Raw genomic sequence first — 12,601 nt, 5'->3', positions numbered from 1 at the left:
TGTGTGCGTGTGCGTGTGCGTGCGCGTGCGTGTATGTGTGTGTGTGTGTGTGTGGGCATTTAGGGTTTCCAGAGTTTGTAGCCTGGGAGACAGGGCAACTGTGCAGTCACACCAGAGAGAGGGGAATAGGAGGATATAGAGGGTCTGTTTTGGTGTGTGGTGTTTTCACGTACATTTGGGGAGAATTTGAGAGTTTTAGGCTCATGCTCCTAGTGAGATCTCTGTGACCTGGTTGTAGAGCAGGAAGAATTCAGTGTTCCTTCTTTTCCTCTTCTTCCTCCTCCTCTTCTTTTTTTTTTTTTCTCCAGGAAACTCCCTTTCCTTCCTCCCTGGGAGTAGCTGAGCAAGACTATATAGTCATGCTGCATCCTATCTTTAAAAAGTGAGAATACATTTGCATAGTAAGAGGGAGCGTTTGAAAGTGCGTTTTAGCAGGATTTAGTGCCTTCCCCATTGTGCGACTGCCATCTCTGTCAGTCCTCCACACTTAGAGTTCTCACAATGACACCAGGCCTCTTCCCTTTCCAGCCCCGTGACCCCTTGCCTGTGTTCCGCTTCTGTGGAGTCTCTGTTCTGGATATGTTATGTAAATGAACTCATACGCTATGTGGGTTCATGTGTCATCTGGCCTCTTCCCTGTACCACCGTCGTTTTGAGATCCAGCCACGGTATCAGGAGTCAGTACCAGTGATTTTTCTATTGTGTGGATGTGCCACAGCCAGTGGGTCTATTTTTCCTTTTGGCTGTGTGAATAGTACTTCTGCAACACCTTCAGCAGCTCCCTGGTGCAAAGGCTGTGACCTCTGGAGCCCCTTGAGCCCTAAGTCCTCGGTTGAACTCCCTGGGAAGGGAAAGGCTGGGGGTGGGGGTGGGGTGGGGTGTGTTGCTCAGAGTGAGAAGGGAGCAGACCTTGAAGCTTGACGTGTCCCCACCTCAAGTCCATCTGTCCACACCTCATCGGCTGCTTTTGTTTCTGCCCAGGGGGAGGTAGGGAGTGGGAAGTGCGGGTCTTGTCTCTTCCCAGGGTCTCGGTTGTCCCCCTGTGCTGGGGCACAGCGAGTATCTGTGATCTTGGGTTGTGTAACCTGAGCAACGGAGTCCTTATCTGTGGATGGAGATTCTTATTTTTGTTGCCATCACAGCCACCTGGGCGGGCTGAGGACTCTGAAGGAGCCTGAGGAATGCTTACTGCTTTCCCTTGGGGGTGGGGATACCGGAGGGAGGAGAGTCTTAGCAGGGCTGTGGTCCTTACCATGTCCAGCTGTCAACCTCTGGGAAGTTGTCCCCAGACTTTCTTTTCTTTGGTATGCTGTTTTTGAGCCTGGAGACTTCTCTGTCATCTCACACCACCAGGCGTAACCACGCTTTTATTTCCTTTTGGAAGGGTGACTTTTCTGTGGATGGCATTTTTAAAGGTGTGGATGACGTGCCCACCTGGCCAGGTATCTTGCAGGTGCTATTTACAAGTGTCTTTTTTATCTGGTTTGTGGAAGAGGCTGGGGTGTGGCTGGCCTGGGCTGGGGTCCTGGCTGTGTCTTTCATTGACCTGAGCTGATCCCAGAAGAGGAATATCGGGCCTCGCAGGGTTTTTACTGTTCAGTTGAAGGTTAAGGCCAGAGTCAGTGTACCTCACTGTGTGGTGTGAACCAGTGCAACTGTGCTACAACAGAACACAGTGCAGAAGTGGGCGGTTGAGTGGTGAGTGGTGGCGCTCTCCGTGAGCTCCACAGAGACCCAGGCTGCCTTGTCTGTGGCACAGGGGCCCCTGGGTCGGTTAAGAGAAGCCTGCCCAGCCTGCCTCAGCACAGAGCACAGAGGGCTCCCACCCTGCTTGTTTTTTTTTTTTTTTAAAGATAGGAAAGGAACATGTTGATACAGTATCTTTTATAATGAATTTTTGAACCTTCACTAACCCGAAGTGTATTTCTCTCCACTTAGGAGGTGGCAGAGCCCGGTGGTTATGTATAGGGACTCTGTAGTCTGAGCACCAGGCTTCAAATGCAGGCCCTGCACTCACCTTCTTACGAACGAGTTGTTTGGAGGATTGGGTTCATGTTTGCGAGCATTTAGAACGGAGCCGGCGGTGAGCACCAGGACTGAATGGACGTCCTCACATGGGGTGCAGGGACTCAGCTGGGATTCCGTTCCCTTCAACCTGTGATCCTTGCATTTCACCTGTGCCAGTGACCTCACAGCTCGGGAAGCACCACGCCCTGCTTTTGTATACATCCTTGTTTGACTTCCCTACCACACTGCACCCAGGCCAGGGGTACCGCTGACCTGTCTCGCTAAGGCGTGGCTGCCCCGTCCTCTTCCTGGGACACCAAGGCTGTTTGCTGCAGCGCTGGCACTTTGGGGCAGTGCTTGGCTCTTGTAGGCGCTTCATGCTGGCATGTTTGTGGTCGTGCTCTCTGTCTGGAGTTGCTTCCACACTCATCTCATTTCTCTTGCTTTCTGGCAAACATTTGGAGGGCAGGATGCTGGTCTCTGATGGTTTCAGGTGGTCCTAAGATGAATGGATTCCAGGAGGGGCAGCAGCATATAGACACAGAGGAGAGATGTACCATGGGCAGGCAGGTACCAGGACTCTTACTATCCTAAAGTGTGGAGGTTTTGTAGTTGAACAGTATTTTCAAGTACTGGGCAAAATATGCTTGCTTCCTTGTTAGCCATGAGTCCTCTGTTTTCCTTCCTCTCCTGGGATCCATCATAGACACTTTGATTGACATATCGCCTGACTTGAGGGGTAGGAACTGGGGGCCCCTCAGATGAGCTGAGAAGTTTAAGGTAGTGCAAAGACAAGACAGTGGAAAGTTTTGGGGGGACCTTGGGAGCGCCCTCCCTCATTCTCAGCTAATTTGCTCTTTCCCGTGGCATTGACTGAGCATCTACGATAGGAACTGTGTTTCTGCTCTCGTGGGGGGAACATGGTAACGGAGAGTGAGGGTACTGAGTGTTCCTGGGGGGCTAGTGAAGAGACTTCTGGAGGGGTGACGTCTCGGGCAGGCCCTAGGAAAGAAGAAAGGAGGTTTCGGGGCAGTGTTCTTTTGCAAGAGGGGACAAGTGTGTAAAAGTTCTAAGGGGAAATTAGCTTCAAGAATGTCACCAAGACTAAAGGAGCCTGCTGGGTAGTAAAGGGTGGATTTTAATTCTAAGTATGGTGGGAAGTTGCAGGATGTTTTTTTCTTTTTTTAATTATTTTCTTTTTCATAATCACCATACTTTGGAAATTCCAATTTCCCAAAAGCATGTATTTAAGAAACAGTGGAACATACAACCTCGAATTACGTTATGCTTTCGGGAAATAATTTATGGTATGGAATATAATGATTCCACTAAAGGGACAGTCTCTCCCCCGAACAGAAGATTGACATTGTCAACTAAATAGTATTTCACTCCTTCCCAAAGCTGCATACGGTGATTAAAAAAATGACTGCCCTCAATTGATAGACTGAAGGTTGATTTTTGTATCGTGGAAGATCCCAAGCCCATTGACTTTCCACTTCAAGCATGTCTTTACTAGTACGCTGGCCCTGGACTTGGCTGTGGGGAGAGCCTTCGGTTCCCATTTCTATTTGTTCTGGCCCAGACCATCTTGACTTTGCTTTTGTGTCCTTCTGCCTCAGTTCATCTCACAGTGGCAGGAGGGAGCACTGGCTTACAGAGCCAGCCAAGCCGGAGAAACACTGGGTTTATGTAGTCAGCAGCCCCATGGCCTCCGTAAAACCCAGTTAGTCCTGTGTAATTGACCTGAGCTTTCCCTGTGTTTAAAGCCCCAAGACACCCTGACCGTGGCCGCCAGCCTTCCATGCACTCAACACCCACCCCAATATCAAATCCCCAGCTGCCCTGCTTCTGATTTGCATTTCCACGGCTGAATGAATCTGCTGACTTCCCTTTTCTTTTCCGTTGCAGGTCTTGTGCGCAGGTGCGGGTGAGTACCTTCCTCCTTTCCGTTCTTGTATTGTTTGCTACTGGCCCCTAGTGGTCACAGCGTTACCTTAACGGCAAATGTGGGGGGAAAAAAATCACAGAAAAATGTATTAAAACCGATTGACTTGCCATTTTTCCTTAGACATCGAGTGAAGGTAGACACAGCAAGTGAAGGCAAGTCAGTTAGTTGTTTAACCACAGCTATAAAAATTCTATGCTTTCTAAGCTGAGTAGCGGGGGTGTAGCCCTGTAGTCCCCGCTCTTTGAGAGGCTTCTTCAGGAAGAGCTACAGAGTTTGAGAGCAGCCTGGAGGACATAGTAAAAGCACCAGTTCATAAAAACATAGGGTTCTCTGTGATTTTCTTTTGCCAGCCTATACCCATGGATGAGGTAAATGAATTGAAACTGTAATACTTTGTTTTCCTATTTCATGTGCTATTATTCTGCAAGAACTTTCTTGTGTTTCTGTTTTGCTACCTTTAGAATATGGTGTTGTGAAATTATAGAATTTCTTCAGCAGCAGAGATAGCATCCTCTATCTTTTGATTTTGAGTGTCAGCCTAGAGATGGGGCTATAGGTCATGGTGGGATACTTGCCCAGCTTGTGTGAAGTTCTGAGCTCCATCATTAGATTAAAGGACTGAGTTCCAGCTGTGGCTAGGTGCTTGTTCTTTCCTTGGTCTATAGAAAGACAAGATAAATGTGATGCTTTTCTGATGATATAGTAATGATGGTTTATATCACTAAATACATCCAGCTGAAAGCATCATCTCTTCTGGTATCAAGACAGTACTGTTGGGGTTGGAGAGATGGCTCAGTGGTTAAGAGCACTGGTTGCTCTTCCAGAGGACCTGGGTTCAATTCCCAGCGCCCACATGGAGCTCATAACTACTTATAACCCCAGTTTCAGGGGTTCCAACACCTTCACACAGACATATGTGCAGGCAAAATAGGAATGCACATGAAATAAAAGTAAATACATTATTAAAAAGATTTTACTGTTTCTGTGGAAGGATAATGGTAGTTAGTACTTTTAAAAAGTGCACATTTTTGGGAAATCTTGTTAGCTTTCATTTGTCCCTAAAATTCAGGAACATTTTCCCCCCTTAGTGGAAAAGAAAAAAACCCTCAAGCCTGGGAATCATTGAAATGAAATGATTAGTAGTGTACAAAGGGGCAGGTCTCACTGTACTTTCTAATAAGGCAAATCTTTGTTAATATCAGTAACTATGCAAAGCTTTTGCCAACAATGAGGAACCCATATAGGTGGTGTCTTTCCTGTGAATCAGCCCGGTAGATAAGCTGGGAGGTAGCTGGGGCCACTGGTCTGCAGAATCTGACCTCTCTAGTGCAGTCCAGCTCAGAGGGTGCAGTGTTACTTGCAGGGAGTAAGCCCCTGAACTATTCTGAGGCAGAAGGTTTTCCCTGGGAACTGAGGACTCCTGGAGCCACCGGGAGGGCTCTGTGTTAGTCTGCTGGGGCTGCCATCATGGAACTATATGTATTGTATTTTCTCACAATCCAGGAGCTTCTCTTTGCACACAGGTGACTGTTTTCCCCTCATGTCACCATGGGGCTCCCCCAGCCCCTGTGCCTGTGTACTAACATGCTCTTCTTAAAGTGTAGCAAGCTTTCTTGTCAGATTATCTTTGGACTGCCATCCTGCAAATAATGACCTGGCTACTTATTATTAATTATGAAAGCTTGGCTTTAGCTTAGGCTTTTTCCCAACTAGCTCTTATAACTTAATTAACCCTCCTCCCCCTTTTTAAAAAGATCTACTTTTTACCACGTGGTTCGATTACCTCTTCTTAGTATTGAACATCCAACTTGCTCTGAGTTTGCATTATTTTTGTTTAGTCTCTGTGTGATCAGAAAGTGTAGAGCTTATTGGAAGTCTTGGCTGGAGTGGTCTATGAGGCTGAACTGTCTCAGCTAGCAGCTTTGAAGTTGTTCTTGATGCAGAATTTTGCGGAAATTGCAACAGAGGCATTCTGAGAGACTGAATCATGTGGGCTACTTGTTTTCATTGGTGTCTGGTCCTTTTTTTTCTGAAAACACATAAACTTTTAAAGGTAACATATATATCTGCATTAACACAAGTATGAAATGTGTGGTCTGCACAGGTCAGTTAAAGAAGATTTTTTGTTCTATGGTTTAGCAGGTAAAAGGCATTTGTCAACTTTATAAGTCTGTTTGGACTGTATAACTAAACTGTAATATAAATCTCTATCCATGTCATATGAAAGGATGACATGTAATAGTAAGTCATGAGGACTCTGTAGCCAACAAGATTTATCATGTCTCATTCATTCTCAGAGCTGTTCCCATGTAGAGGAATCAGCATATGCATCACCTGTCTTATAGTTTTCTTGTTTTTTTTCTTCATGTCTGTAGCCAAGATCCTTAGCAAGTCTCCCCCAATCAAATCTGGTCTTTATTAGTTTTGAAGACTAATTCCTGTGGAAACAAAAGCAAAACCTCTCCCCCAGTGCAACATATTTTCTGACTTCCATTCTGAAGTTAAGACATTTAGCAGTTTCCATAATCAAGTGTCTCTCAGCAGCTATTGTTTTTTGTTCATTAGCATTTAAAAAGTTTAAAGTCAAGAAAGCACGAAAGAGGATCCAGCCACCCTGTATATTTCCCATTTTATATGTTTTTCCTTTTATATTATTTTATTCTTTCTTTAAAGGCTCTATTATTTTTAAACTATTTATTTTTATATGACTGTCTATACTCATTTTCTTTTGTTCCTTCAGCATCTAAGCACAGTTTTAAGCATGCTGTATCCGTTTAGAGTTTTTTTTTCTGTCTGGACCTGACTTTGCCTGTCTGCAGCCTTCTCTGACCATGTGGCCATGGCCTGGCGGCTCACTCTGCTCCCTTCTGGTTGTCAGAGTGAAACCTCATGCCTGTGGCTGGGCCTGGAGCCCATCTATCTGCCCTCGCTCCAGTAGGCACTTCTACCTAGTCTCCTGCTACCAAGTAATGTGTTGCCATTGCTCATAAACCCCATTCAAGTCCTCGGTAGCAGGGCCTCTTAAAAGCCGTGCCTCTGTGTGTAGCAAGCACTGAGCCTACTCAGACCTCCCCACTCCCCCAGCTTTCTCAGGCCCTGTGTAGATTTATATGCTATGCAAGTAGGGCACCTAATGTAGCAAGCTTTCTTATTGGACTGTCTTTGGATCGCCAGCCCACAAATAATGACCTGGAGACTTATTATTAATTACGAAAGCTTAGCCTTAGCTTAGACTTTTTCCCAACTAGCTCTTATAACTTAATTAACCCATATTTTAAAAAATCTATATTCTGCCATTTTTTAAAAATATATATTCTGTCTTGGTTACCTCTTCTTAGTGCTGCACATCTGACTTGATCTGAGTCTGTTGGCGAAATCTCCAATCTAGATTCCTCTTCCACGCTTCTCTCTCTCTCTGGAAGTCCTGCCTATTCTCTCCTGCCTACTGGCCGTTCAGCTCCTTATTAAAGCAATCCGAAGGTGCCTTAGGCAGGGACACATTTTTACAGTGTATACAAATACTTTGCAACATACAAAATATTTTTTGTATCTGTTTTATCTGCCAATAAAATTCATTTGATTGGGAGAGGCCCCACCCTTATGGCTTCGTTTGAACTTAACCCCTTGACACACACTGTCTTGCAAGTACACACACATTTTGCAGGTACTGGTGCTTAATACTTTAATGTATGGATTTTGGGGATGACACAATTTAGCCCATAACGTATAGGGAGTGGGATTTGGTCTCAGCCCCCAGAATTGATTTCTGGATTAAGGCTGTTTACCTGATGCATCTGTAGAGTCACCCTCTGTGACAGGCAGCACAGTGAGTAATGGAGAAGGTGTTTTCACCACATGCAGAAGGTGTCTTAGTTAGGATTTCTATTCCTGTGAAGAGACACATGACCATGACAACTCTTATAAAGAAAACATTTAATTGAGGTGGTGGCTTACAGTTTCAGAGGTTCAGTCCATTATCATCATGATGGGGAGCATGGCAGCGTGCAGGCAGACATGGTGCTGGATACATCTTGACCAGAAGGCAGCAAGAAGTTGACTGTGACACTGAGTGAAGCTTGAGAAAAAGACCTCAAAATCTGCCCCCACAGTGATGCACTTCTTCCAATAAGACCACACCTACTCCAACAAGGCCACACCTCCTAATAGTGCCACTCCCTTTGGGGGCCATTTCTTTCAAACCACCACAGTAGGGTATGAGAGTTGTGTGACCCCAGCTTGACTACCCACAGTGCTGAAGTAAGGATGAAGGCCTGAGTTCCGATTATAGTGTGTGCCAAAGAGAGCTAAGAGACACATCCAGATGTGTTCTCCAGTAGCTGCAAATACACATTTTTCTCCACTGGAGATCGAGCACAGCCTGGGATAGACCTATGCTAGGCTACAAAATGCACCTTACAAGTTTAAGAATTCTGAGAGTGCTGCCAGTATCTCTCACAATCAACGAAAGCTAGAAATCCAGTCAATAGATTAAATCCAGTTAATAAGAACTCTGGAAACTTTACGGCTATTTGGAAATTAGCAATGTGCTCTCAGATAACCAACAATGCAAAGGAAAAAAAAAAGGAATTAAAACATTTGAGAAAAAAATGGAAAGACCATATTTCAAAACATACGAGATACGGCAAAAAGCTGTTCTAAGAGGGAGGTGTATATTAATAAATGACTTTTTCCTCCATAAAAGACCAGAAACCCAGTTCAACAGCACATTGAAAACTGTTCATTGTGATCGAGTGAGATTCATCCCAGGGATTTAAGTGTGGTTCAGCATATGCAAATAGCATATGTGATACGTTGGATTAATAGAATGGACAAAATCCACGGTATTATTTCAATAAGCGGAGAGGAAACATTTAGCAGAATTTGAAAAAATTGTGGCCCTCCCCATGACTATTGAAATACAGAAGTCTCTTTTCCCATGTTGCTCAGATTCTCTATATGAATGAAAAAATTTAGTTCCTAGCATATCTTTTTGCTATTGAAAATGGTGGCTATCTGGCCTGCGGGCGAGAAGAGTCAGTGGGACTTGCATATTCTGCACCTGTCTGGGCCATTGCTAACTGCCCGCCAGGGGCGCTGCTGCTGATTGGCTTCCTCCTCTTTGCTCATCACCGTTAGCATTGACTATAAATGGCAACACCCAGTGATATGTGAACTTTGTAGAGGAAACTCAGGCCAGAAGGGGTCTCACGAGATCCTTCCTCAAGTGTTTCTTTTCTCTTTGTTTCTCTTCCCCTCCTTTCTATGAACTGGATAAATTTGCACCTGCCCTGAGGTGAGACACATGATCTCATTCATGCTGAGAAGATGTTACCAGCACCTTAGGATTAAGGGCTTACCTTGTACATTGCTGTTCCTGGGCATTACTCCTCAGTCTGGAACTTAACCAGGGTACATGCACTTGCTAGGGTCACTGTGTCTTCCATTGGTTTGGGGTCCTGCATACCTGGCATTGTCCCGAGGATGAAACTGATAGTCTGAGACTTGAGACAACTTTGAATAAAATTATATGATGAGGGGCAAGTAGGATTGAGGTCTTAATGTAATGATCTTGTCTCTTTTGTCCTGATGGTTTAATAATAACCCTTCACAGTTGGAGTGGTGTATTGAGCTAAGATGGAGTAGTTTTAAGGGGCTCACCCCAAGTCACTCAGCCAGTTGGTAGATTTCCATAGGCAGTTTCCCAAGACTCATTTTGCATCTGAGATCTCTGTGTCAGCTTATGTCAAGATTTAACTCTATGTTAAACTCACAGCCAACGTGGCCAGTTTCTGTTTGTTTTGTCTTCAGTTTTAAGAACACACACTCGTGCATGAGCACATGTGTACTTGGGTGTGTTTTGTTTCAGGAAAGTCAAAGAGGCAAATGAAGAGAAGTAAAATTGAGTTCTGAAAAGTAGACATACAAGGTGGGCTTTACTCTTATATTTATTACATGTAATTAATCTCTCTCTCTCTCTCTCTCTCTCTCTCTCTCTCTCTCTCTCTCTCTCTCTCTCTCTCTCTCTCTCTCTCTCTCTCTCTTCTGTATTTAAATAGCAACAAGCTCTGTATATGACAATGAAACTGTTTCCAGCCTGACCAGCGTGGGAGTAACATGGAAGCACAATGATTCAGCTGCTTCAGATACTTACAAAATAGAGAGTAGGGAAAGTAACCGGACGTTTACTACCGATAAAAACGAAACATCATCTAACATCACAGGCTTAAGTCCAGCTACTTCCTCTACATTCTCTATCACTCCAGTGACAACCGGTCAGCCCTTGGAAGTCCCCATGGACAAAGATGTCTCAAAAAGTAAGGGACAAAGTAAACAGTGGCTATAGTAGCAGTAACATGGGGAGGTGAGGAGAGTGCCTTTACCCATGTTGGAGTCCACAGGACAGGGCTTTGTGGGAGAGAGCATGTCAGACACTGTGTATGAAAAACATTATTTTGGCCCCTTAAAGCTGAAGGTGAAAACTGTGGTGTGGAGAAGTTAAGTTTCTTCTAAGATCCCTTAGTACCAGATATTAAGCAATTGAATTGGAACCTGGAGAGCCTGATTCTAGCTAACAGAGAACCATGATATCCGTGCAGTCACCAAAATCCATTAAATTGTCTAGTTTTTTGGTGTTACATTCTTTAATAATAAAGCTAGAGAGCAGGGGTTGTAGCTCCACGATACGGTGCTTGCCTAGTATGTGTGAGACCCCGGTTCAACTCTCAGCACACACACACACACACACACACCCGCACACACGGGCTGGGGAGGTGGTTCAGTGTGTAAAGTGCTTGCTGTACAAGTGTGAGGACCAGGGTTTGGATCGTCGGCACCCACATAGTAAATGATGGGTGGGCATGGAGGCCTCCGTGTAATCCCCACTTAACTACAAAACCCAAGCAACCTACGGTGACCTGATTTAGAAGTCTGAGATACCTGATGTGAGAAGTCAGATCAAAAAGCCGACCAGTCACTTCATGTCAGAGCTGGAGGCTGCCCTCGAATCGTTTGGGCCAGTATCTGCAGTCAGCCCTCTTCAGACCTCAGGCAGGGTTCTTCTCTGGAACCCCACCACTTCTGCCTGTATGGGCTTCTCTGCACTCTCATCTCCTCACTGAGCATACGGCACTGTATGTTCTTGAGCGAGTCATCCGCCCCTTCTGCTGTCCCTGGTCTTCTGACACACAGTGAAGGGATCATTGCTGGCTGTCTGGGGACGTGCCTCTCTAGTGCTAGTCCTCAGGAGGCAGCGGTGGGAAGATGTAGCTGGAGATCTTCTCTCCGGGTTCCGCCAAGCTCCTGCAGTCCTGCAGCCCACTTATAAAATAAACACACAGACACTTATATTATTTAAACTGCTTGGCCCGATGGCTCAGGCTTCTTGCTAGCTGTTCTTATATCTTAAATTAACCTATTTCTATTAATTTATAAGTTGCCATGTGGTTCGTGGCTTACCGGTATCTTAACATCTTCTCATGGCAGTGGCTGGCAGCGTCTCTCTGCCTCAGCCTTCCACTTCCCAGACCTCTCCTCTCTCTTTGTCCCGCCTATACTTCTTGTCTGGCTACTGGCCAATCAGTGTTTTATTTATCAATCAATCATCCACAGCAGGAAGATGGTTGCAAGTTTGAGCCCAACTTGGGCTGTGTAGTGAAACCAACAAATTAAGCAATAAAAAAATTGCAAAAACTGAAGGGAGTGTATGTCTCTTAGGCTGAAATGGTTTGTGTTACCATTAGGCAAATAAGGTGATGGAAGGGCTTGGGCAAGTCTTTTAGAACATTTCCTTGGTGTTGGAGTGCAAGGATGTCTCCTGGGTTAGAACATCTGGCCATTATAAAATGATACTGTTTGCATTATTTTGAACGGAGGCTTCTAGATTTAGAAACATTTTTTTTTTTAATGCTTTGTTTTCAGCGTCTAAAATAAATGCAGTTCAATGCCACTGTATGGAAGGGTATTTTAAAGAATTTCAAATTCCTATTGGGGTTAATCTTGAACAGTGACACAGAACATAAGCAGTTTTGGCTTTAAGGCTTATTCCTTCTCATCTTTTCGGATAGTGTTTGTCCCCTGCCCCTGAGATGTCATGGGGATGTTTAGACTCCGATACAAATGAGGTATTTTTAGTGGGTCACTTTGAAGTGGCGGTGACGGAAGGGAGGGTGACTGCAGATTCCTCTCCCGCTCATACCCACTGTGTGTTTTTGAAACAGAACCTTCGCCAGTGTCTGATCTCCGAGTTGCCTTCATGGGTGTGACGCAAGCTGTTCTAGTCTGGAGCAATGCCGAAGACATTGCCTCCTACCGGATGCTTCTTGCAGGTGTCGGAAACTCCTTCAATATTTCAGACCTGAAGCCGGACACCCGTCATATCTGGCCTGTCCCAGAATCAAATGAGACGCAGAATGACTTACAAGTTGCAGAAGGTGAGTTACAAAACCGTGCATCAGGTTCTGATTTTATCATTTACTGGTTTTAAAACCCACTGTTCATGTATTTGTATAGGGTTTAAGAATCGCTGGAGGGCTTTCCTGCCACAGTGTGGTCTGACCTACATTTAGGAAGAAGGAAGAGGGCTCATGTTTTACAAGTGAGCACAGGGCTCAGCGTGGTGGTAGGACTCGAAACTTTTGGCCTTTGGAG

At 45.1% G+C, this 12,601-nt stretch overlaps 1 protein-coding gene across 1 annotated transcript in view; it reads left to right on the top strand.

The window, feature by feature from the left end:
• Ptprj (protein tyrosine phosphatase receptor type J) overlaps positions 1-12,601 on the top strand; it is a 162,438-nt gene that overhangs the window by 109,652 nt on the left and 40,185 nt on the right. Inside the window, exons 2-4 of the mRNA XM_052723411.1 lie at positions 3,916-3,934; positions 10,012-10,269; positions 12,172-12,384. Of these exons, the coding sequence (XP_052579371.1) occupies positions 3,916-3,934; positions 10,012-10,269; positions 12,172-12,384 (490 nt within the window). The remainder of the gene's footprint in view (positions 1-3,915; positions 3,935-10,011; positions 10,270-12,171; positions 12,385-12,601) is intronic.

Source organism: Peromyscus californicus, unplaced genomic scaffold, assembly GCF_007827085.1.
Source record: "Peromyscus californicus insignis strain IS unplaced genomic scaffold, ASM782708v3 Scaffold_7__1_contigs__length_154581171, whole genome shotgun sequence".
In the NCBI taxonomy this organism is placed as follows: Eukaryota; Metazoa; Chordata; class Mammalia; order Rodentia; family Cricetidae; genus Peromyscus; species Peromyscus californicus.
The sequence above is the reverse complement of the archived record's forward strand: the minus strand, read 5'-3'. Positions and strand labels throughout refer to the sequence as shown.